Source organism: Ctenopharyngodon idella, chromosome 9 (genome assembly GCF_019924925.1).
Source record: "Ctenopharyngodon idella isolate HZGC_01 chromosome 9, HZGC01, whole genome shotgun sequence".
NCBI classification, from domain to species: Eukaryota; Metazoa; Chordata; class Actinopteri; order Cypriniformes; family Xenocyprididae; genus Ctenopharyngodon; species Ctenopharyngodon idella.
In genome coordinates, this window is record NC_067228.1 from 22,226,765 (window position 1) to 22,248,253 (window position 21,489).

General features: G+C 35.2%; 3 protein-coding genes across 5 annotated transcripts in view; 1 reads left to right on the top strand and 2 right to left on the bottom strand.

Annotated features, from left to right (window-relative positions):
* Positions 1 to 730: 730 nt before the first annotated feature.
* On the bottom strand, positions 731 to 6,865 carry umps (uridine monophosphate synthetase). The gene is made up of 6 exons (XM_051904638.1): positions 6,416 to 6,865; positions 6,118 to 6,271; positions 4,147 to 4,818; positions 2,078 to 2,253; positions 1,295 to 1,409; positions 731 to 1,072 (listed from the first exon to the last, which is right to left on the bottom strand). Exons 1-6 carry the CDS (start codon positions 6,563 to 6,565, stop codon positions 897 to 899), a joined length of 1,443 nt encoding a protein of 480 aa, XP_051760598.1. The 5' UTR covers positions 6,566 to 6,865; the 3' UTR covers positions 731 to 896.
* Positions 6,866 to 7,576: 711 nt separating this feature from the next.
* Positions 7,577 to 10,425, top strand: si:dkey-69o16.5 (Alpha-aspartyl dipeptidase-like). Of its 3 annotated transcripts, XM_051904651.1 has the most exons (9): positions 7,577 to 7,769; positions 7,909 to 8,025; positions 8,365 to 8,453; positions 8,551 to 8,625; positions 8,966 to 9,045; positions 9,128 to 9,301; positions 9,519 to 9,578; positions 10,090 to 10,221; positions 10,299 to 10,425. In XM_051904651.1, the coding sequence occupies exons 2-9, from the start codon at positions 7,931 to 7,933 to the stop codon at positions 10,320 to 10,322; spliced, it is 729 nt and encodes a 242-aa protein (XP_051760611.1). In that variant the 5' UTR covers positions 7,577 to 7,769; positions 7,909 to 7,930; the 3' UTR covers positions 10,323 to 10,425. The 3 variants fall into 3 exon arrangements, with proteins under 3 accessions (XP_051760611.1, XP_051760609.1, XP_051760612.1); XM_051904649.1 differs by lacking the exon at positions 7,577 to 7,769 and having other exon boundaries at positions 7,781 to 8,025; XM_051904652.1 differs by lacking the exon at positions 7,577 to 7,769 and having other exon boundaries at positions 7,783 to 8,025; positions 10,139 to 10,221.
* A 309-nt stretch (positions 10,426 to 10,734) lies between these two features.
* The window catches only part of itgav (integrin, alpha V), a 28,559-nt gene continuing 17,804 nt past the window's right edge, over positions 10,735 to 21,489 (bottom strand). Inside the window, exons 17-30 of the mRNA XM_051904623.1 lie at positions 20,549 to 20,703; positions 19,845 to 19,982; positions 18,331 to 18,398; positions 18,081 to 18,228; positions 17,130 to 17,222; positions 16,898 to 16,977; positions 16,301 to 16,381; positions 15,883 to 15,988; positions 15,613 to 15,771; positions 14,980 to 15,099; positions 14,099 to 14,212; positions 13,856 to 13,963; positions 13,611 to 13,730; positions 10,735 to 12,307 (exon numbers count right to left, since the gene is read on the bottom strand). Of these exons, the coding sequence (XP_051760583.1) occupies positions 12,209 to 12,307; positions 13,611 to 13,730; positions 13,856 to 13,963; positions 14,099 to 14,212; positions 14,980 to 15,099; positions 15,613 to 15,771; positions 15,883 to 15,988; positions 16,301 to 16,381; positions 16,898 to 16,977; positions 17,130 to 17,222; positions 18,081 to 18,228; positions 18,331 to 18,398; positions 19,845 to 19,982; positions 20,549 to 20,703 (1,589 nt within the window). The 3' untranslated portion in view covers positions 10,735 to 12,208. The remainder of the gene's footprint in view (positions 12,308 to 13,610; positions 13,731 to 13,855; positions 13,964 to 14,098; positions 14,213 to 14,979; positions 15,100 to 15,612; positions 15,772 to 15,882; positions 15,989 to 16,300; positions 16,382 to 16,897; positions 16,978 to 17,129; positions 17,223 to 18,080; positions 18,229 to 18,330; positions 18,399 to 19,844; positions 19,983 to 20,548; positions 20,704 to 21,489) is intronic.

Genomic DNA, 21,489 nt, shown 5'->3' on the forward strand with positions numbered 1-21,489 from the left:
GGAAAAAAAAAAATACTATGGAAGTCAATGGTGCCCCACAACTGTTCAGTATCCCCCATTCTTTAAAACATCTTCCTTTGTGTTCAACATAAAAAATAATAATAATAATAATAATAATAATAAAATAAAAAAAAAATGTATACAACCTGAGGGTGAGTAAATGATGACAGAATTTTCATTTTTGGGTGAACTATCCCTTTAAGAGAAATGGGGGCAAGTTGTCATACTTTTTACTTGTCATTTCTCAGGGTTTATTTTTGAAAGTCAATTTTTGTATAGGCACACTGCCATTGCCATTTTGGATCTTTTTTTTTTTTTTTTTTTTTGAAATTAATACTTTTATTCAGTTAGGATGCATTAAATTGGTCAAAAGTGACTGTAAAACATTTGTAATGTTACAAAAGATTTCTATATCAAATAAATGCTTTCTATTCATCAAAGAATCCTGAAAAAATGACCTCTTTTACAAAACTATTTAACACCACAACTGTTTTCAGCATTGATAACAATAATAAGTTTCTTGAGCAGCAAATCAGCATATTACAATAATTTCTGAAGGATCATGTGACCCTGAAGACTAGAGTAACGATGCTGAAAATTCAGCTTTGCCATCACATGAATACATTCCATTTTAAAATAAATCAAAGCTCCCCTGTTCAATGTTGCATTAAATTATTACAATTATTAAAAAAAATGAGATTTGAATGACATGTTTAAACAACACTTTAAGTATTTAAACATTTAAACAACATTTTATTACTAAATGTACAAAAACAAGGAGGCAATAATCTAATCTAATCAGGTTAGCATAAACGTGGATGGAATGATTGAGCTATAAAGACCAGACATGATTTGACTGGCCCCAAATTTTTCTTTCTCTTTCCTGAGGGGTTTCGTTAGCTGGCCTGGGAGTCTCTTTTCAGATATGCCTCCCAGCCTGCCGTTCTGTATTCTTCTGCAGCTCTGAGCCGATCTGGGCTGGCAAGAATACCTCGTCCCACAATGATGATATCAGAGCCTTTAGTGCAGATCACATCTTCTGGACTTGAATACTGCTGTCCAAGTCCATCCCCTGGAGAATAAAAGATAACTACATTAAAAACAACAGGTATTTGATTGGTAAAAACAGGCAAATAAAAACAAAATACTACATTCTTGTGGACAGTATGGTGTAGACAATATTTCTGAGATTCTGTAAAACAAAATGGACTTCTCTAAACAAACCCTTTATTTTGTCTTAAGAGACACAGGAAAGCTAATGCCAACACAATGTGTATACAGTAGTAAAATTTACCTCCTGTCTGCATTTGGACTCCTGGAGTCATGTGAACCAGACCAGGCTTGTCACTGATCTTTGATCCACTTATAAATCCAAACACAAAATCAGAATGATCGTCAGCCATCTTGACCTAAAAGACATTCAATCAACTCAAATAAGTGGCTTAAATCATAAATGAAACAGAAAGTCCTTAAAGTCACCATGAAACCAAAATTGACATTTTTTTTTTTTTTTTAATTCATGTGCTCTTGTAATCTTAAATCAAAGTAACTTCTCTCCTCCCTCTAGCACTGACATCTCATCTCTGATGACGTGTTTACTGGCGCGAGGGGTGAGACAACCTGTCACTCACATGAGATTGACCAATAGCAAAGCACAATGATCCGATCAATTCCGGATGTACAAAATAAAGTCCTCCCCTACATTTTTTCGTTTGAGAAGCCATTTCACTCAGATATACAATCACAATAGGGAACTAAAGACTACTGCAACTTCGATTTCATGCCGACTTTAAATTGATTTTTTTCCATAGTATGGAAGTCAATGGGGTCCATCAACTGTTTGGTTAACCATATTCTTCAAAATATCTTCTTTTGTGTTCAGTGGAAGAAAGAAATTCATACAGGTTTGGAACAACTTGAGGGTGAGTAAATGAAATAAATTTTCATTTTTGGGTGAACTATCCCTTAAAGCTCTTGTAGCAATCAAAGAACATTATTGATTCAAAATAATAAATAAGTATTACTGGAAGTGAGGAAGTGTTCGTATCTAGTTATTCACAGAGAGAAGATGACGTACCACTGCTTGAGTGTAATCCCCTGTTGCTAGGGAACCCTGGGAGCTCATCTGAGCAATGAGCAAACAGCCGTGACCCAGAGGCTTGCCAACTGCACCGAGACCCTGCAGCACACCCGGACCCGGCAATGCGTGGGCATTAATGATGTGCGCCCATGAGGAGATCCGATAGAGACCACCTTTAAAGAACATTTGTGCAGAAATTAAAATAACATTAATACAAATTGTTCATTCAAAAAAGAAAATTCTGTCATTTACTTCCAGAACGGTATGACTTTATTTTTCCTGTGGAACACTATCCCCTGGTTTCACAGACAAGGCTTAAAGGGTTAGTTCACCCAAAAATTAAAATAATGTCATTTATTACTCACCCTCATGCTGTTCCACACCCGTAAGACCTTCGTTCATCTTCGGAACACAAATTAAGATATTTTTGTTGAAATCCGATGGCTCAGTGAGGCCTGCATAGCCAAGATCTCTCTCAAGATCCATTAATGTACTAAAAACATATTTAAATCAGTTCATGTGAGTACAGTGGTTCAATATTAATATTATAAAGCAACGAGAATATTTTTGGTGCGCCAAAAAAAACAAAATAACGACTTATATAGTGATGGCCGATTTCAAAACACTGCTTCATGAAGCTTCGGAACGTTATGAATCAGCGTGTCGAATCATGATGTGTTTTTTTTGGCGCACCAAAAATATTCTCATCGCTTTATAATACTAATTTTGAACCACTGTACTCACATGAACTGATTTAAATATGTTTTTAGTACCTTTATGGATCTTGAGAGAGGAAATGTCATTGCTCCCTATGTAGGCCTCACGGTGCCATCGGATTTCAACAAAAATATCTTAATTTGTGTTCCGAAGATTAACGAAGGTCTTACGGGTGTGGAACGACATGAGGGTGAGTAATAAATGACAGAATTTTCATTTTTGGGTGAACTAACCTTTTAAGCTAGTCCTAGACTAAAATGCGTGTTTGAGCTGCTTTAACTGAAAGCAACTTGCACTGACATATCGTATATGTCAGAGCCATTGTTTTGTCTCATGATGCAAACCAGTAGAGGTTTTTACAAAGGCATGTTTTTAAAAGCTACTTAAATGTCCTAATTGAACAAAAAATTAATTATGGTTTAATCTAAGCCTTGTCTGTGAAACTGGGCCAATAAGAGGAATCTGAACATACGGCTTACAATAAACGTCTACTTTTAAATTTTTTTGTAAATTTTTCTACTTTTTTAAACCTTTCTTGACTATCTTGCCAGATACTGACACTATGAAATGTCCTTGCATGGAGAACTACTGCATGAAGATTGTTCTACAGAGGAAAGAAAGTCATACAGGTTTGGAACGACATGAGGGTGAGAGTAAATGATGAGATAACGTTCATTTTTGGGTGAACTGTCCCTTTAAGAATACGGATATATACAAACATTAATTGTGTAGAGCAAAAAACTAAAAACCAAGATATTTATTTTAACTGAACTTAAATTACATTTTTATTTACTAATTTGATTTAAAACTTTTTTAAGGCCCATTAATTAATATTTTTAAGACCCAAACCTTATCCAGGAAATCATCCAATTTAATCATATGTATATATAATAAATAAATAAATAAATAAATAAAAACATCGAATTCTAACACTTTGGTCTATGGATATCTCTCCTGCAGACTACAGACCTTGTGTAGCCCCGCCCCTTTTCACGCTGCGCTTGTTGTGTTTTGTCTTCCGGTTTGTATTTCCACAGCATGAAGGTAAGATCTTACGGATTTATGGATGAACCGCTTGATTTAAAATCTTCCTGGTCTACTGACATCCGCTTCAGACATTACAATGCTCATGGTAACTTTCTACAGTAAGTAAATCCAATTAACCAGTTAATTACTCTTCAACAGCGATGCCATAGAAATATACAGAGCTATACCGCAAAACGGAAGTTCAAACACAAAATTCTAAAGATGGCTGCATGCTTGTTTCTCGGGCACATAAGGTCTATAGGTAAAAGTTTTAAGACTAGTCAATTCCAAGAGCTCCACCACCATGTGAAACAAACACCTACCCTCATACTGATGCTTGACTGTGTTCCCAATGTCTGCAAACTTGCGATCCTCAAAAATCAGGAAGTTGTGCTTTGTAGCCAACTCTTTCAGATTGCTGGCAACATCTGCAGTGAAGTCCTGCAAGATGTCCACATGAGTCTTTAACACGCAAATCAGTGGCCCCAAAGTCACAGCGATCTCCAGAAGCTCCTCAGAACGAGTCACATCTGCAGACACGCACAGATTGCTCTTCTTGTCCTCCATGATCTTCAGCAGACGGGCAGCGAGGGGGTGAGTGTCTGGCAACCCAGCACGAGCCCCATAGCTGAGCTCCTTACAGCTCTTTTTAGGAGCTGAGCATCCATTCTTCTTTGCTGGTACGTAGGTGTTATTTTCTTGAACAAATCTCTCAACGTTCTCAGAAGTGGCCCTGTCTATTCGGCCAGCTTTAAGTAGCACGTCCAGAAGTCTGGAGACAGAAATGACTGAATGTAGAGTGATGCCACGGTCAGCTAGCCTGGCACTGCCTCCCTGCTCTCTGTCCATTAACACAACGGCATCTGTGATCTTCAGGCCTTCATTCTCAAGTACCTCAGCGGTTTCTAGAACACTGCTGCCACTGGTCACTACATCCTCTACTATTAGGCATCTGTCACCAGGGTGGATGGTTCCCTCGATGATACATTTTGTTCCTGGGGGATTTCAATATACAAGTCAATACAGATCAGTATTATTTTAGTATCATTAAGATAAACAAAATAATGCTATTCAAGAAAGCTTTATTGTCACACCAGCAATATACAAGTATACACATGGATTTGCAGTTATCATTTTGTGTCAATATTTTGAATTTTGAGGTAAAATCATATCCTATATATTGTATTGTTATATATTGTACTGACAACTCATCAATTAAATATTTACCATCTTATATTCTGTATGATTGGATGTTTTTAAATAAACACTGACAACAACTATGCAAGTTTTAAGGCTAGATGATATGACGATATATATATCATTGATATAAGTGATCACCCGGATTTAGACCTACCTACATTGTATTTATATAAAGAGTTCACAGGCAAATTTGCTTTATGTATTTCCCCGGCGTCGAAATCAGGCACATATAAATGTCAGGAAACACGATTCCTCGCTGTATGTCAGTATCCATGGTTTACTGGATCTTTGGTAAGTTGTAAGAAACACTATATCGCGTCCAACCTTTAGTTTAAAAACTAATTGTAAACAACAACAACAAATATACAGATTATTATATTTTATATTGTAGTACATCAATTTAAACTAAATGAAAATGAGCTGTGCTGATGTGCTGCCTTTGCAACAAACCGTTTATAACATTACACACACACACACATACATATATATATATATATATATATATATATATATATATACACACATACATATATATGTATATAAAACAACATTTAGTTTATTTCAGTTATTGATATATATATATATATTTTTAAAGATTTGTCATTTTTTTATGAATTTTTAATACAGACTGACACTGCAAATCGTACCATGAAATATATAAATACACTATTTGTAAAAATTATTTTTTGAATAATAGAGACAACTTAAGAACTATTTGGACACTAAAGGCACAATTTAACCACATAGTATTCCACGTTGTCAACCAGAAAGTCTAAAATCAATTTTGTATTAATTTTACATTTATGCATTTGGCAGATGCTTTTATGCAAAGCAACTTGCATTGTGTTTCTACCAGTTCTTGTTGTGAACATCAAATCTACTGCTTTATACTTAATACCTAACAAACATATTTGAGGATTGTTTTATGATTGTACTCCTTTAATTTTTTTTTTTTTTTTAATAAATGGTGCTTGGTTTGATATATTACTACTAAACACATTTCTTCAAGTGTGTCTTCAGTGTCTAAACAGTTTTGGGGGAGAGATAGATAAATATATTACTGATGGAGCGGAGTTAAATTTGCACTATTATACCATAGTCCTTCGCCTCCTTTCGTCGAATAAGCATGGGGTATTGTTTGGTAGAGCAGATGATTGTGGCCAGAGGAAGAGCTGTGTAAGGGACACCACACACACTGTCAAACTGAACTCCTGCATCCTCAGCACGCTTATGAAGAAGGTTTGCCACCTGATCACAAACAAATATGATTAACATTTGATATTAACATATGATCAGCGAAAGACATCCAAAGAAGGATTTGAAGGACTTGTTTTCTAAAATATTTTTGGTAGGAAAATACATTATCATTACTCAAAGTGAGCACGTGTTTACCTCGTTCATCAACGCTGGATGGGACACTATTACTCTAAGATCAAAATAGATTGGCGAAGTGAGTCCACTTTTAAGCTTAAAAGTCCCGAACTTGACGGCTTGGATGTCGTGTAGTTTCAGGATTAAACTATTTAGACTAGTGTTATCCATTTCAGTTTGATCGGTTATGTTCAGCTAACCAGGGTAAAGTCAGTGAGTTTAGTAGTGATTGCCGCTTCTGTGAGACTCAACGCACTCACACGTGATACTCCAACAGGGTTGCCAGGTCTGTGCAACAAACGTAGTCCAGTGGCCAGTCAAAAGTAGCCCAAAGATATATCCCCGTGCGCTTTTCTCCATCGGACGGCCGAATTCTCCAATCAATTTGTACGCCTGGGGTGTTGGAGCGCCGAAATCGTACGTATGGCGGTGGAAATCAACCCGCGGAAAACATTTTTACCCACGGCAACAACTTAAAACCGCGGATTTGGCAACACTGTTGGATGTCTGAGAATACTCGACAAAATAAAAGCATTACAGCTTCGGCTCTATGGACTTTTAGAGAGAGAGAACTTTTTCAAAACATTTTTAAAATAGATTATTTAATCAGACTCCTTGCTAATGTTTACTGCATAGCTAGCGTTTTACACATCCTACCCACGTTTTGCAAAATTTGACAAAATTACAGCTTGATTGTAAAATAAATCTAAACTATTTTGTTCAGAAATTATATTGACCTATCATATTTAATCTCAAGCTCTTCAACAAGACACTGTCTTTTCGATAACCAAATACAGTTTGATAAAACTTAATTAGATGTTAAGAATGTTTGTTATGGTGGAAATTACACAAGGGACTGTTTTTTTTATGATATAAATCACTTTCACACAATAATTACTTAAAGGGTTTATTTTCAGACTAATCTATACATAGACATTTGAGAAGTAGCAAAAATAAAATATTAAGTTTTCATCTAAATGAACAGAGGCCACAATTTTAATATGATGATTCATATAGCCCTATAGATATAAAAAGAAAATAAATATTTTAATAAAAAACTGTTCATTGGCGCGCTCTTTAATCTAAGGGCAGCTAACGGGCTTTTATTTTGAAAACAATGCCTGAGTAACTACAAAAAATAAATACAAATAAAAAGATTAAACATAAAAAAAAAAAACAAAAAAAAAAAAACATAGGTCCGTAAAATTGTAATCAGTAAAATTTCTTTAGTTTCTGATCTGCCTTTGCTTTAAAGTGATTTTGTAACGTTTTACTTTAATCACATGATTCCAGTATAACGTTTCTTATCAAGGCTTGTTCCTGTGAATGTTTATCATTTGTGGAATAATCAGAGTGATATACTTTCTGACCAAAGGTAATGTATTGAAGATTACGACCACACTTATCTAAGAATATGTGGTGTAAGCAAAGTCTTTGGTGTAAGCAGAAAAAAGCGCTGGTCACGTGCTGACTGCTGAGCTGTCTGTCCTCTGATCAACTTCCACATATCTTAGGGCAGCACATTTGAGGAAAATCATGAAGAGAAGACTTCTGCTGGTATCTAACTCTACACTTCATGGAGGAGGATATCTTCAGCACTGTCAGCAGAACATCCAAGACTTTTTTGGAAAGTAAGTTGCCTGCAGCTTAACCAGGAATGTAGAAATAAAAATTTAGGAATGCTACAGTCCTAAGAATATTGTTGCAATACAGTCAATAAAGCCCTTTAACTTATATTAATATTCTGATGTAGTTTCCTGATTTTATATCTGTATGCAGACTTGTTGCTGGATAAGTGCAAAGTACAAGTCCATTCTCTGGGCATAAACACCAATTATGGCATTTCTAAACGTGTTTGTATAAGGAGTTGTATAAGACACCGTTTGTGTTTTTGGAATCAAATTCCAAAAACATTGACCTACATTGAACCCCGTTAATAACAGTGTAAATAACTGTTATTTGTTCAACAGGGATGTAAAGAGGATCCTGTTTGTCCCGTATGCACTGCATGATCGAGATGCCTATACCAAGACTGCCAGAGACAAGTTCAAGACATTGGGTTTGTGTCTTTATTGATTTGAACATAAGTATGCTGAGCACACAGTCACTGCCACATTGCCCTTCTTCTCTTCTCTGCTCTTCCTTTCTGTTTTCAGGCTATGAAGTGGACAGTGTCCATGAGACACCAGACCCTGTGGATGCTGTTAGGAAAGCTGAAGGAATATTCATTGGTATGAAGGATTTAATATAAATAAAGTAATATACTTAAATATGTCTAAATATGATACAAAACTAAGTATATATATATATAGATGTGTCGTCTTATGGTTTCTTTAAAGACCTTTGCATGATCAATGTCACTAATTTGCTTACATTTAATCAGTGAACCAGAAATTGTGTGCAAAACCTTAGTTTTTTATCAACATTTTTCAAAATCCTAAAGCTTTAAATTAGCAGATTTTCAATATGGTTTCTACTACACTGTAATCATTTCTGTGAATGCTTCTCCATTATTCATCCAATTTAATAATGTATTCAGAAAGACATAATGGCTGTTTTTGTGTCCATTAGGTGGCGGCAACACGTTCCGCCTGCTGAAAGCTCTCTATGACAACAAGCTGGTAACTGAGATTAGGAAGAGAGTTTTACAGGTGAATTAGTGTCTTGTTTAATCAAAATCTGAAATATACTACAATTACCTGTAACAGTAATGGTGTGGTTTTGATCTCACAGGATGGAATACCTTACATGGGATCAAGTGCAGGCACCAACGTCTCCACCATCAGCATCAACACCACCAATGACATGCCCATCGTCTATCCACCCACTTTTGCTGCCATTGGTTTAGTGCCCTTCAATATTAACCCTCACTATCTGGATCCTGATCCCAACAGCAGACATATGGGGGTACGTACAGATGCTGTAGATACTTGATAAGCAGATATCTTTTTTCTCTTATAAAAATCTAAAAAGCATGCTGTATTGTGCTGAAATTGATTGCCATGAGATAAAACACTATCTATAATAAATATAATATGAATATATAAAATATAATAAATAAACCAAACTTTTAAGGTAGATCTTTTAGGCTTCATGAACATAGATTTGACTGTGCATTTTACAGGAAACACGTGAACAGAGAATCACCCAGTACCACGAGGAGCCGGACACACCATGTGTGCTGGTATGTCAAGTTAACATGCACTACTGTTCAAAAGTTTGGGGTCGGTTAGATTTTGCTGCATTGTTTTTTTGTTTTTGTTTTTTTTCCATATGCAGTAATATTGTGAAATATTACAATGTAAAATAACTGTTTTCTATTGTAATATATTTTAAAATGTAATTTATTCCTGTGTTGGCAAAGCTGAATTTTCAGCATCATTACTCCAGTCTTCAGTGTCACATGATCCTTCGGAAATCATTCTGATATGCTGATTTGCCACTCAAGAAACATGTATTATTAATGTTGAAAACAGCTGCTTAATTATTTTGTGGAACCCATGGTACATTTTTTCAGGATTCTTCAATGAATAGAAAGTTCAAAAGAACACCCTTTTTTAAATAGAAATCTTTTTGTAACATTATACATGTCTTTTCTGTCACTTTTGACCAATTAAAAAAATACAAATATGAATTTAATTCACAAAACAAAAAAAAAAAAAAAGACCCCAAACTTTTGTGTATTCTCATATCAGTTGTTAGTCCAGCAGCAGCATAACACACACCATATGCTGTTGATGGCAGGGTCTTCGGGAAGGCTCAATGCTCTTAGTGGAGGGAAACAAAGCCACCTTACTTGGGTCCACCAAAGCACGACTATTCCAGAGGTAATGTAGAGACTCCTGCTTATGCACATGAAACATAAAATGGGCACAGCAAGTAAAATGATTGATTTCTTTCTCAGAGGGAAGCAAACCACGGAGTATGAACCGGGAAGTGATCTCAGCTTCTTACTGACAGATGTACAATGAGTTGCGACATCATGTACAATGCAAACATTTTTACAATAAATACTAAAATCCACAGTCCAATTTAACATTTCTTCATTTTTCAACTTATTTACAGCTGCTTTGCTTTGAGTACATGAGGACAAAAGCTATAGAAGCATTTAGATTCTAAAGATGATTATTCCTGAATTTAAAGTCTGCAGTAGGTTATTCATCCAGATAAGTGTTAACAGTTACAGAAATCCTGTGAGGTCAAGTTCATCACTGTAGATTAAAAAATGGTGTTATGATAACAAGAACTTTACACACTAAAAAATAGGTACTACATTCATGTCAAGGGCTAAGTATGAGTAACAGTTATATTCATAAATAAGACAAAAACAAAAATCCAACTACATCAGTATATGTGTTTATTTGAATTACAGAAACATTAACGACATACTGCTGAACAAAATCAAGGGTAAAAAAGAAAAGTCAAAAATAAAGTCAAGGGTCAGTGATTATCTTTTTTAAACATGGTAGATTCTCAAAAATACATTTTTTGTTGCTATGATCATGTTCTATTATTATTATTATTTTTTTTTTTTACAAACTTTACAAACAAAAGAGAATAGAATCTGGATCCTTTTAAAATGCATAATTTTGCAACCCAATATGGGTAAATTCATATGGGCAGCAGCATTACTATAATACAGCAACATAAGAAATCCAGGTGTTTTCAGTGTTATGGGTTGTTTTCAAAAATTAAGACCAAAAACTATGAACAGCAACCTTTAAACCATAAAATCAAATTAACATCAGCCAAATAACTTTTTTAATATATAAAATTCAAAAGACCAATATTGCTCCTAAGGATTCCAGCCTCAATTTTTTCAAATTTTCAAATTTAGTTTTTTCCCCGTACCATCAAACTGTTTCATTCTGATAAATTAATATTACTTGGGGTGCATCATACTAAATGCATTTTTTCTTCTGTTCTAATCAAACATGTACCTTTTTAAAAAAGTTAAATCTATAAAAAAATACTTTTGAATTTTAAAACTAAAGGTGAATTAATACATTATAAAGGTGCTCCGTTCATAAGCGGTAGTTTTCAAAATACAAAAATGCTACTATTTTATTGCTCAGCTGTGCAAAGATGTTGATCATTTTCTCTTTTTATAATACAAATTCAACCAAATGCTCTAAATGCACAAACATAACCCTGCTCTAAAATGTGTTTACAGTAGATAAACATAAGATTATTTTCTCAAAATAATACACCTTACGCCCAAATAAGAAATCAAGAGTCCAAATCCCAACAGTTGAAACAACTGTAAGAAAACAGATAAGAACCAAAAGTATTGCAGAAAAGCCCCCAAACAGCAGAAACTGAGCACCACTAAACAATGTAACATAAATGTTTCTCTAACAGAAGCAGAACCAGCAATCTAATGATGCACCAAACTACGTCATGTCTTTCCTCAAAATAAAAATGTAAAAATCATGATCTCATTTTATATTATTTAACGTTCATTACCTTTATTATTGTTACTTGTAAACAATTTGAAATGTATTACGATTTAAATGGTTAATCTTTATGCCCAACTGAAAATCAAATCTTGTTTTAAGACTCAGTGCAGTTAAAGGAGGATAGGAGCACAGGGGAAAGGGACTGGCCAAGGGGCTTTAGTCTTATTACCAGAACATCATGGTTGTGTACCATTCAAATGACAACAGTCATCTCACTCATCTGGGCAGTCTGGATGAACACTCTGTGTGCATTTAAATGCTGACCTTCTGATAAAGATGAAAGAGTTGCTGTGGACCAGGCACACTCCTGTGGATGGCATTATTGTGTTAGCACTGTGAGAGACTGGTGAAGATCTCAGGCTTCTGTGTTTGTGTCTCCGTTCTCCTGAGGCTGAAGCTGCTCTTTTTCAATACTATCGTCATGTGGCGGCCGCACACGTTTAAAGAAGCCCAGCTGAGGTGGAGAGAAATCAAGTTGAGACATCCCAAGCAAACAACCACTATCTGTATGCATGGTTCAAAACTACCAAAACTTTCAGCATTGATACAAATACCACTGATCAAACTTTAAACATTAAATTAAAAAAAAATGAAAAATACGAAATGTATGTGTGTGTATGTATATATATATATATATATATATATATATATATATATATAGAAAGCAATAAGGTACGAGAGGCTGTGTTGTGAATAAGTCATGGCTGGAGGGCGTTGTTAGGAAAATGCTAAATCTGAATGCAGGTAATAAACTCGCTCACTCAATCTCTTTCTCACAATACTCTTCTAGTTCTACATAATACAGTAAGCTTAAATGAACATTATAAAACAGTAGGTTCCTGTCTTTGATTCTGATTGGTCAATAGCTGTGTTTTATTCACGATAAAACACTGCTATGACCGCTTCACCCAACGGTTCTGTGTATCACTACACAACACCCTTAGCAATGTAAACTGTATGTTCTCAGTTGATATTGTTCAGTGAAGCTTACTGTATTATGTAGAAGAGTATTGTGAGAAAAAGATCGAGTGAGCAAGTTTATTACCTGCATTCAGATTTAGCATTTTCCTTCGGGTCAGTCCTATGTTCATAATAAAAAATCTGTTTAAATGTCCGATGTATTATCTTGTCCTTTTAACAGTTAAGGGGTTTTCCTGTGACTGACAGCGCTAGTCAAAGCATTTGTCAGTTGCATCTTGTTCTGTGTTCACAACAATTCAGTCTTTTCAATATAAAAGTCTTCGCTAATGACTGACTGTCATAAAGACAGTCTTTGCCGCCATCTAATGGTGTAATAATGAAACTTCTGTTGCTGTTCACGGTCAGAGACTATTTTTTTCCAGTGGAAGGAAGGCTTTTAGTGAAAGTTTACTTCATGAAAGTTGCATTGATACATATTTTTTGGCTTTAATATTTGTATTGTGTGGTAACCGTTTTCTAAAAGCAATAAGGTATTCGAGGCTAGTGCTGTATCGTGAATAATTCAGGGCTGAAGGGGATGCAGGAACTCCGCTTCGTGTCATGCCTAACAACGCCTTTCAGCCGTGACTTATTCACGATACAGCACTAGCCTCGAGTACCTTATTGCTTAAATATCAACTGAGAACAAACAGTTTACGTTGCTAAGAGAAGTTGCGTTCAAAAACTTTTGACTGGTAGTGTATATTTGTTTGTCATCCCCACAGAGATTGTTGTGATTGTGACAAGATAGCCATCAATTGGTCAAAGTTATTTAGCTAAAGTTTATAGTTGTTTACCTTATACATGACAAAGATGAGAAGAGCCAGCAGCAGCAGTCCAGCCAGGACAGCCAGAGCCACCACCCATCCTGGGACAGGTGGAGGGGTCTCTGAGTTCCAGATCACCTTCAGAGAAGCCTGCAGGACAGAGACGCAAGATCATGACACTGATGTCCCACTGCCATCACACAACCTTTAGTCATGATCAGTGCAGTCAGTAACAAACGCCACACATTTAGTGCACAAATGTGATAGGAACTTACCGACGCTGAGCTGGTTGGGACCTCAGAATGCAAATTTTTATATGGCGTCTCTATGACATTGAAGGAGGCTGCGGATCGAACATTGTATGATTTGTTTTGACTTTCAGTCTAAAAAGGAAAGAAAACCACCACTGTTTTAATATATTAGCATGTGTGTAATGAAAACAGGATGTTTTAGATCATAAAGGCTTTGCAGTGGGGGAAGGAATAGGAATTTTTCAGTCAAATGAAGGATGTTTTTACCTTGAGAAATGTGTTCACGGCGAGTCTGTAGTAAATAAATAGAATAGCACTCTGGCCTTTCTCCAGACGCCCAACCCAACACTTAATCTCCTGACACCCTGCATTCCCACAATCCTGTTGGGTGCACACAGACAACTGGACTTGCATTCATGCACATTGATGTGATGGACAGTTTAATGGCATATCTGACAGTGCCAATGGTTCACATGTATAGTGGGGTGAAACAAAATAAACAAAATTGTTTTGATGGTATAACAACCATAAGAAAAGTTGAATACACAATTACATTTTAATATACACTACTATTCAAAAGTTTGGGGTCGGTACGATTTTTTAAATGTTTTTAAGAAAAAAAAATCTCACCTAGTCTGCATTTGATTAAAAAAAATACAGTGAAAAATTAATAATGTGAAATATTATTACAATTTAAAATCTCAAAAAAAATTCTATTTGAATATATTTTAAAATGTAATTTATTCCTGTAATGGCAGTCTTCAGTGATTTCTGAAGGATCATGTGACATTCTAATATGCTGATTTTCTGCTCAAGAAATATTTCTGATTATCAATATTGAAAACAGTTGTGCTGCTTAATATTTTCGTGGAAACCGTAATAAATATTTTTTCAGGATTTTCTGATGAATATGAAGTTCAAAAGAACAGTATTTATTTGAAATAGAAATACTTTGTAACATTATAAATGTCTTTACTGTCACTTTACTGTCAATTTATTGCATCCTTGCTGAAAAAAAACCCTGACCCCATACTTTTGAACTGTATATTATATATTATCATACATATATATTATACACATCTAAATTCAGTATAAAACTGCTGCAAATTCTTCACAGACTGCGGCAACTGTTGAAGCTGTGACAATACCACAATCTCCAGGTTTTCTTCCCCTTGTTTTTCCTCCAGGTCTCTGCGATGGACATTGTGTCTGTTCCTCCCCTCTGCTCCACTGGCAGAGGTCTCATTTTTGTCAGTTATTTTGGGATTCTAGGTAAAAGCAAAAGCATAATTTTATCCCTGGATATTAGACAAGATCCTGAGTACAATCCATTTGTGAACAAACAAAGTTTTGTCTCTTCACACCCAAAAATGAAAATTCTGTCATCATTTACTCACCTTCAAGTTGTTTCAAAACCTGTATGAATTTCTTTCTTCTGCTGAACACAAAAGAAGATATTTTGAAGAATGTTGGTAAACAAATAGTTGATGGACCCCAATGACTTCCATAATTGTTTTTTTCCATACCATAGAAGTCAATGGGGCCCATCAACTGTTTGGTTACCAAACATTTTTCAAAATATCTTCTTTTGTGTTCAGCAGAAGAAATTCATACAGGTTTGGAACAACTTGAGGGGTGAAGGATGACAGAATTTTCATTTTTTGATGAACTAACCCTGTAATATACAACTCTGGAGTGGGATTTTAGATCCTGTTAATTAACTACAGTATTACAGTACATATCAAAAAAATTACTTTAATGATCGATTGTGGGATACATACAGTGACATTAAGAGGGTTGAGCTCCCTGTTTGAGCTGCAATTCATGTTTCCGTCCACTTCAAACTTGGTGATGTAGAGCAGAGAGCCGTTGTTGAATCTGTAGGGCCACTGCACATCCAAAATGCCCTTACTGAATGTACTGGGTCCTCTGTTCCTTAGCTGGGAAGATCAGTGATTACAGCAGATAGGAACAAAATCGTAAACTATTCACTGCAGGAGTTTAATAGATGTATAATGTTTTTGGCCAATAATATTCGCAGCATTTATTACCTCATAGATGTGCTGTACAAGAGGTCCAATGTCATCCTCCAGAACAGGCTTGTCTTTTGGCTGCCAGTTAGCGATGGGTAAAAACACCTGCTCTGGTGCAGACACCCTACACAGGATAGAGCAGATAAATACACAATAAAGATTGTGAAGAAGTCTATTACAAGTCAATTTTTTTCATATTCCATCCATACAGAATTTTTTTTCTTTCCAAATACACATTCCTGGTCCTATTGTGCACGTCATTCAGAAATAAAACATTTGCCTTCTTAATATTTGATCTAATGGTAATAACTTGTTTCAGCTTCAAAGTAAAATGTGTTTTTTTGTGTGTGTGTGGCATTTTATGTTGATTTTAAAATTGACATAAAATAAAAACAGTCACATAAATGTAACAGAGATAGGATATAAAGAATCATACCCTCTTAATTCCACTTTGGTCAGCACAGCAAGCTTTGTGACAACAGAGACCAGATTGCTGGTTTTATTGAACTGATTTGAGCTGAAAGCAAAAGGGATTTATTCACTTTCACAATTGAGCAGAAGGGGGTGCTGTTGTTTCAAAAACTAATAGACATTTCATTCATTTAGAGACAAAAAATCCATTAAATATTACAATGGACTAGTCTTTACACTTCAAAAATGCATTGTAAATCATTAAGATAAAGATGTGAGGGTGTGAAGAAAGAGTGAGAGACAGGAAGCAAAGTAGGATGTTCTCACAGAGAGACAAAGACAGCAGTTCCCTGTAATTAACATGTTAAAAAAAAAAGTCACTGGCAGTCAGCAGGGAACTGTAGGATTAGCGAAAACTGTTTGAAGTTTTATTGATTTAAATATAAAAAAAAGACAGGAAGTGGAAATACTTGTATGTTTAGAAAACCTTTGCTTTACATTTGTTTCTAATGGCCCTCCTTGGGTTACAGACGGCCCACCAAAACCTTTTTAATTAGTATTGGACAAAGCAAAGATTCTCTATCAACTATACTATTGTAATAGCAAGCATTAATTGAAATACCTCTGTATCTGCAAGTCAAACTTGACTTCTGTGTCCTGTTCGGAGAGCTGGTGCACACTGAAGCGCAAGCCTGCTATTATCTACAGAACACAATTTTACAGAAAAACTTCAAATGAAATAAAATGGCAAATTTATATGTTACAGTGTGCAACGATATAATAAAAATAAAATAAAATAATGTTTGGTACAAATAAATATGCAGATATTTTAGCTCAGAAAGGCTGTTAGTCACCTTAGTTCCTCCTTTCATTGGGTTCCCAAGATCACACACCACCACTCTGGTCTGATTCTCTTTCTTGAACGCACAGGACAGTCTAGACAATGTCTGAGACACATAAATAACAGATGAACCCTCAAAACTATCTTGACTATCTTTACTATACACAAACTCAAAAGTTTGGGGTCATGTTTCATGTTTTTGAAAGAAATCTCTCACCCAGGCTGCATTTGATTAAAAAAAATAGTAAAACAGTAATATTGTGAAAATATTATTAAAATTTAAAAGAATTGTTTTCTATTTGAATATATTTTAAAATGTAATTTATTTCTGTGATGGAAAAGCTCAGCATCATTTTCAGCATGCTTCAGAAATCATTCAAATATGCTGATTTGGTGAAACATTTTTTTTATTATTATCAATGTTGAAAACTGTTGTGATTTTTGTGGAAACTTGTACACTTTTTTCAGGATTTTTTTTATGAAAAGACATTTCAAAGGAACACTATTTATTTGAAACAGACAACTTTTATAACATTATAAATGTCTTTACTGTCACTTTTGATCAATTTAATGCATACTTACTGAATAGAAGTATTAATTAAAAAAAGAGAAAATAATGAATCAATAATCAAATATGTCAACGTAATTTCAACTTGTCCCAAAGTTTAAATAACACTAAATGGTCTCAATAAGGCAATGCTTTATGTGTTATTGTTAAAGCATTCGTAGATCTTCCTTTAAGTGATCTGACTGCCGTCCAAACTAATCCAAACAACTTTTGCTTGTGTTTACAGTTAGAGCGGCGAGTAACCAACAGCATGTCACAGATACTGCCCATGGAGTTGAACTTGTTATTAAATCCCTTTAAAACAGCCTTTTTAATACAACATTGGTTGTCTCTTTACATAAGGTCACAGTAGGGAGGACAGTGCACTTTATCATGTATAGAGAGGCCACTGCTCACCTCACTGTTACGCACGACCCCAATGAAATCTGCCTGAGATGGTAGAGTGACAATAAGGTCGGCCTCATAAGCACCCTCTCCTCCATTCTCTGCTGTGACCTCTAGGGTCAGGGGGTTATCGTCACCTATGTAGATCTCTTTCTGGTCACTGGAGCACAAAACAACATCAAATGTACACAGAGTTAATCTCCAGCTCTACGCCGCCAGACAACACAGTGGAATTTATGGCTTAGATGAAGCAATGACTCACCTCACAACAGACAGTTTTAAGTCTGGCTTGCAAATATTGTCTTCGCCACAATCCAGGAGTATGTGGGCCTGGAAAATCACAAGGGATTATGGAATATTAAAGACAGTTTCTATTCTTATCCAATGCTATTTAATGTTGATTGTTTAAGGACTCATGCATGCAAGTCTTTGGTTAGTGGAAGATTTTATCTTTTGAGTGGCTGCTGCACAATGTAACGTCTAGTTCAGGGTTCCCACACTTTTTACCCAATGAGTTTCCATGGTTTTACAGTCATTTATGATAACTGGAGAAGAGAGAGAAAAAAAAAAAAAAAAAAACTAAAATACCTCAAATCAATTCACTTGGGTTCTTTAGACGAAATTCATTAGGTCATTTAAATCAAATTGAAATCCACCAATTTCTTGAAAAGAAGTGACTCAAATTTACAGCTTTCTCAAAATGAAAATAAATATTTTATAGCACAGCTTAAAAAAAAACTGACTCCATAATAAGATTTTCATCATCTTTTCCAAACTTAGAAAACACCATTGTAAAATTCCCTTCTATTTTCAGTTTGCCCATGTCTGTGGGAACCCTGCTAGTATAAAAGATAAATAACAATGTTGTTAAAAGCCTGAAAGCCATTAATCATTACCTTAACCATGGCAGCCATTTACACTCTATACATTTACATTCATCTATTCTACCATCATCCTTTCCTACAGACAATGAGATCTTTCTGGAATATATGAAACATGCATCTCCCCCCACAACCCCATCCATTGAGCAAACACCATTCAAAAAAGTCAGTAAGATTTTTTTTTAAAGAAATTAATACTTTTATTTAGCAAGGATTCATTACCATTGATCAAAAGTAATAGATTTAATGATATAAAAGCATTTATAATGTTACAAAAGATTTCTATTTCAAATAAACACGGTTCTTTTGAACATTCCATTCACCAAAGAATCCTGAAAAAATGTATTGTGGTTTCCACCAAAATATTAACTGTTTTAACATTGATAATAATAATAATAATAATAATAATAATAATAATAATGAAATGTTTCTTGAGAAATCATTCAAATATTCAAGTAACTGAGCAGAGGAACAATATCGTTGGAATCAATCAGAATGATTTTTTTCCAGCTGATGAACAATAAAAACATTGACAGCCAATCAGAATTTATCCTGCTTTAAAGAGCTCAAACATAAAACTGTTTAGAACTCAAGCACTCAACCCTAATACCCATAAACGCTAAAGATAAATATTAATGAAAATAATAATAATAATAATGAAATGTTTCTTGAGCACCAAATCAGCATATTACAGTGACACTGAAGACTGGAAATAATATACAGGAATAATATATTTAAATAGAAAACCATTATTTTAAATTGTAATAATATTTCACAATATTGCTATTTTTACTGTACTTTCAAAAACCTAAAAAAAAAATCTTACTGACCCCTAACTTTTGAACAATAGTGTATATGTAGTACACTAGAAGTGTAGTATGGGAAACTGTTGTACCTGCTTGGTGACATTTGTAGGTGTAGATTGGTCAAGGATGGGCAACAGGCCGGTCTTATCGGCTGCTGTTTTGTAATCCAGGCTGTACTCCATAAAAACAGAGATGGGTGTGATCTTATCCCTGAATTCTGAGTCATCCTGTTGAGAGAGAGAGAGAGAGAGAGAGAGAGAGAGAGAGAGAGAGAGGTAGAGAGCCAAAAGTGGATGGAGAAAGAAATGGGGCCTCTATGTCAATGAGCTCAAGGCTGGGGAATTTCAGTCCAGCTTACAAGCTCTACAACATGCTCTTTTATGTCCAGAAAAGAGAGCTTTGGCTTTCCAGGTCAAATCCTTCTTTAGCTATGTAACACATTGTTCCTTTTTGAAAACAAAATAACGGCATATTCCAATGCCAAACATCTGGGCTATCTGCCACCACAGCTTTAAACGCAGTGCAAACACATATTTGATGACATAAAGGCATCAGCACTTCTTCAGCTGGCCAAGAAAAGCAAAACTACACTAAACTTTTCACAGCCCAGCTTCAGCAGAAGTGAGGAAAGAGTCACATAGGGATTCTCTGTGTTCCTGTATCTCAATTGGTAGAACATGACGTTAGGAACACCATGGGTTTGATTTCCTATAAAATATATACCTTGCCTGCACTGCAAGACGCTTCGGATAAAAACATCTGTCAATGCATAAATGTGAATGGATTCACTCACTATTAAATAAGCCTGAAGTTCTTCGCAGGCTGGTGCCTGGCTGTTGGAGACGGTCATGTTCTTTGAATAATGAGACATCTTGTTGTGGAGGAACAGCACCCGTTTGATGGCTCCCTTGTGTTTAAGGCGGTCCAGGGTCAGATCCACTTGGAAATCTGTGAATGAAAGGGTTTTCCAGGTCAGTCAGGTCCCTTTTTCATTTCAATCAGTTAGAGAAACACAAATAGTAATAATAAAAAAGAAATCAATTCAGATGGAAAGGCCTGTTCACACCAAGGATGATAACTATTACCATAACGATAAAGTAACTGAGCAGAGGAACAATATTGTTGGAATCAATCAGAATGATTTTTTCCAGCTGATGAACAATAAAAACATTGACAGCCAATCAGAATTTATCCTGCTTTAAAGAGCTCAAACATAAAACTGTTTAGAACACAAGCACTCAACCCTAATACCCATAAATGCTTCGATACCCTTGAATCTCTGAAAGCATTCAGCTGTTTTAAACTCTGGTTTAGTCTGCCTGAAATAACCTGGGGTTAACGGCCGTGCTCAAAAGATGCAATAGTTATGGTTCTTGGATCAACCCTTATGGAGTTTCATTAGGGCCTTTTAGACACAAGTACAGATACATAAACACAGCTGAACTTAAAGGCAACAAATGAGCATTTGACTTATATTACGCATTTGAAAATATATTTTTAAAACTCAAAAAAATCCTTCTTTGAAGAGCTAGTCACCCCAAAATAAAAATTCTTTCGTTTGAAGAAACAAAAAAATATTGGACCCCACTGATTGCATTGTATGAGAAACCCTGAGACATTTCCACAAAACAAAGTCATAAAGGTTTGGAACATCATGAGGATGAGTAAATAATGGCGATTTTTATTTGGGTGAACCATACCTCTTTAATGACATAAGACATGCCTTGTCAGATT

What these genes read in the sequence shown, in the direction of transcription:
- umps (XM_051904638.1), bottom strand. Translation starts at nt 6,565, where the DNA reads ATGGATAACACTAGTCTAAATAGTTTAATCCTGAAACTACACGACATC. An exon ending in AAAGGAGGCGAAGGACTATG is followed by an intron (nt 4,819 to 6,117) that starts GTATAATAGTGC and finishes GAAATCCCCCAG; the next exon opens with GAACAAAATGTATCATCGAG. An exon ending in AGTCCAAATGCAGACAGGAG is followed by an intron (nt 1,073 to 1,294) that starts GTAAATTTTACT and finishes TTTATTCTCCAG; the next exon opens with GGGATGGACTTGGACAGCAG.
- si:dkey-69o16.5 (XM_051904651.1), top strand. Translation starts at nt 7,931, where the DNA reads ATGAAGAGAAGACTTCTGCTGGTATCTAACTCTACACTTCATGGAGGA. An exon ending in TTAGGAAGAGAGTTTTACAG is followed by an intron (nt 9,046 to 9,127) that starts GTGAATTAGTGT and finishes TTGATCTCACAG; the next exon opens with GATGGAATACCTTACATGGG. An exon ending in AAAGCACGACTATTCCAGAG is followed by an intron (nt 10,222 to 10,298) that starts GTAATGTAGAGA and finishes TTTCTTTCTCAG; the next exon opens with AGGGAAGCAAACCACGGAGT.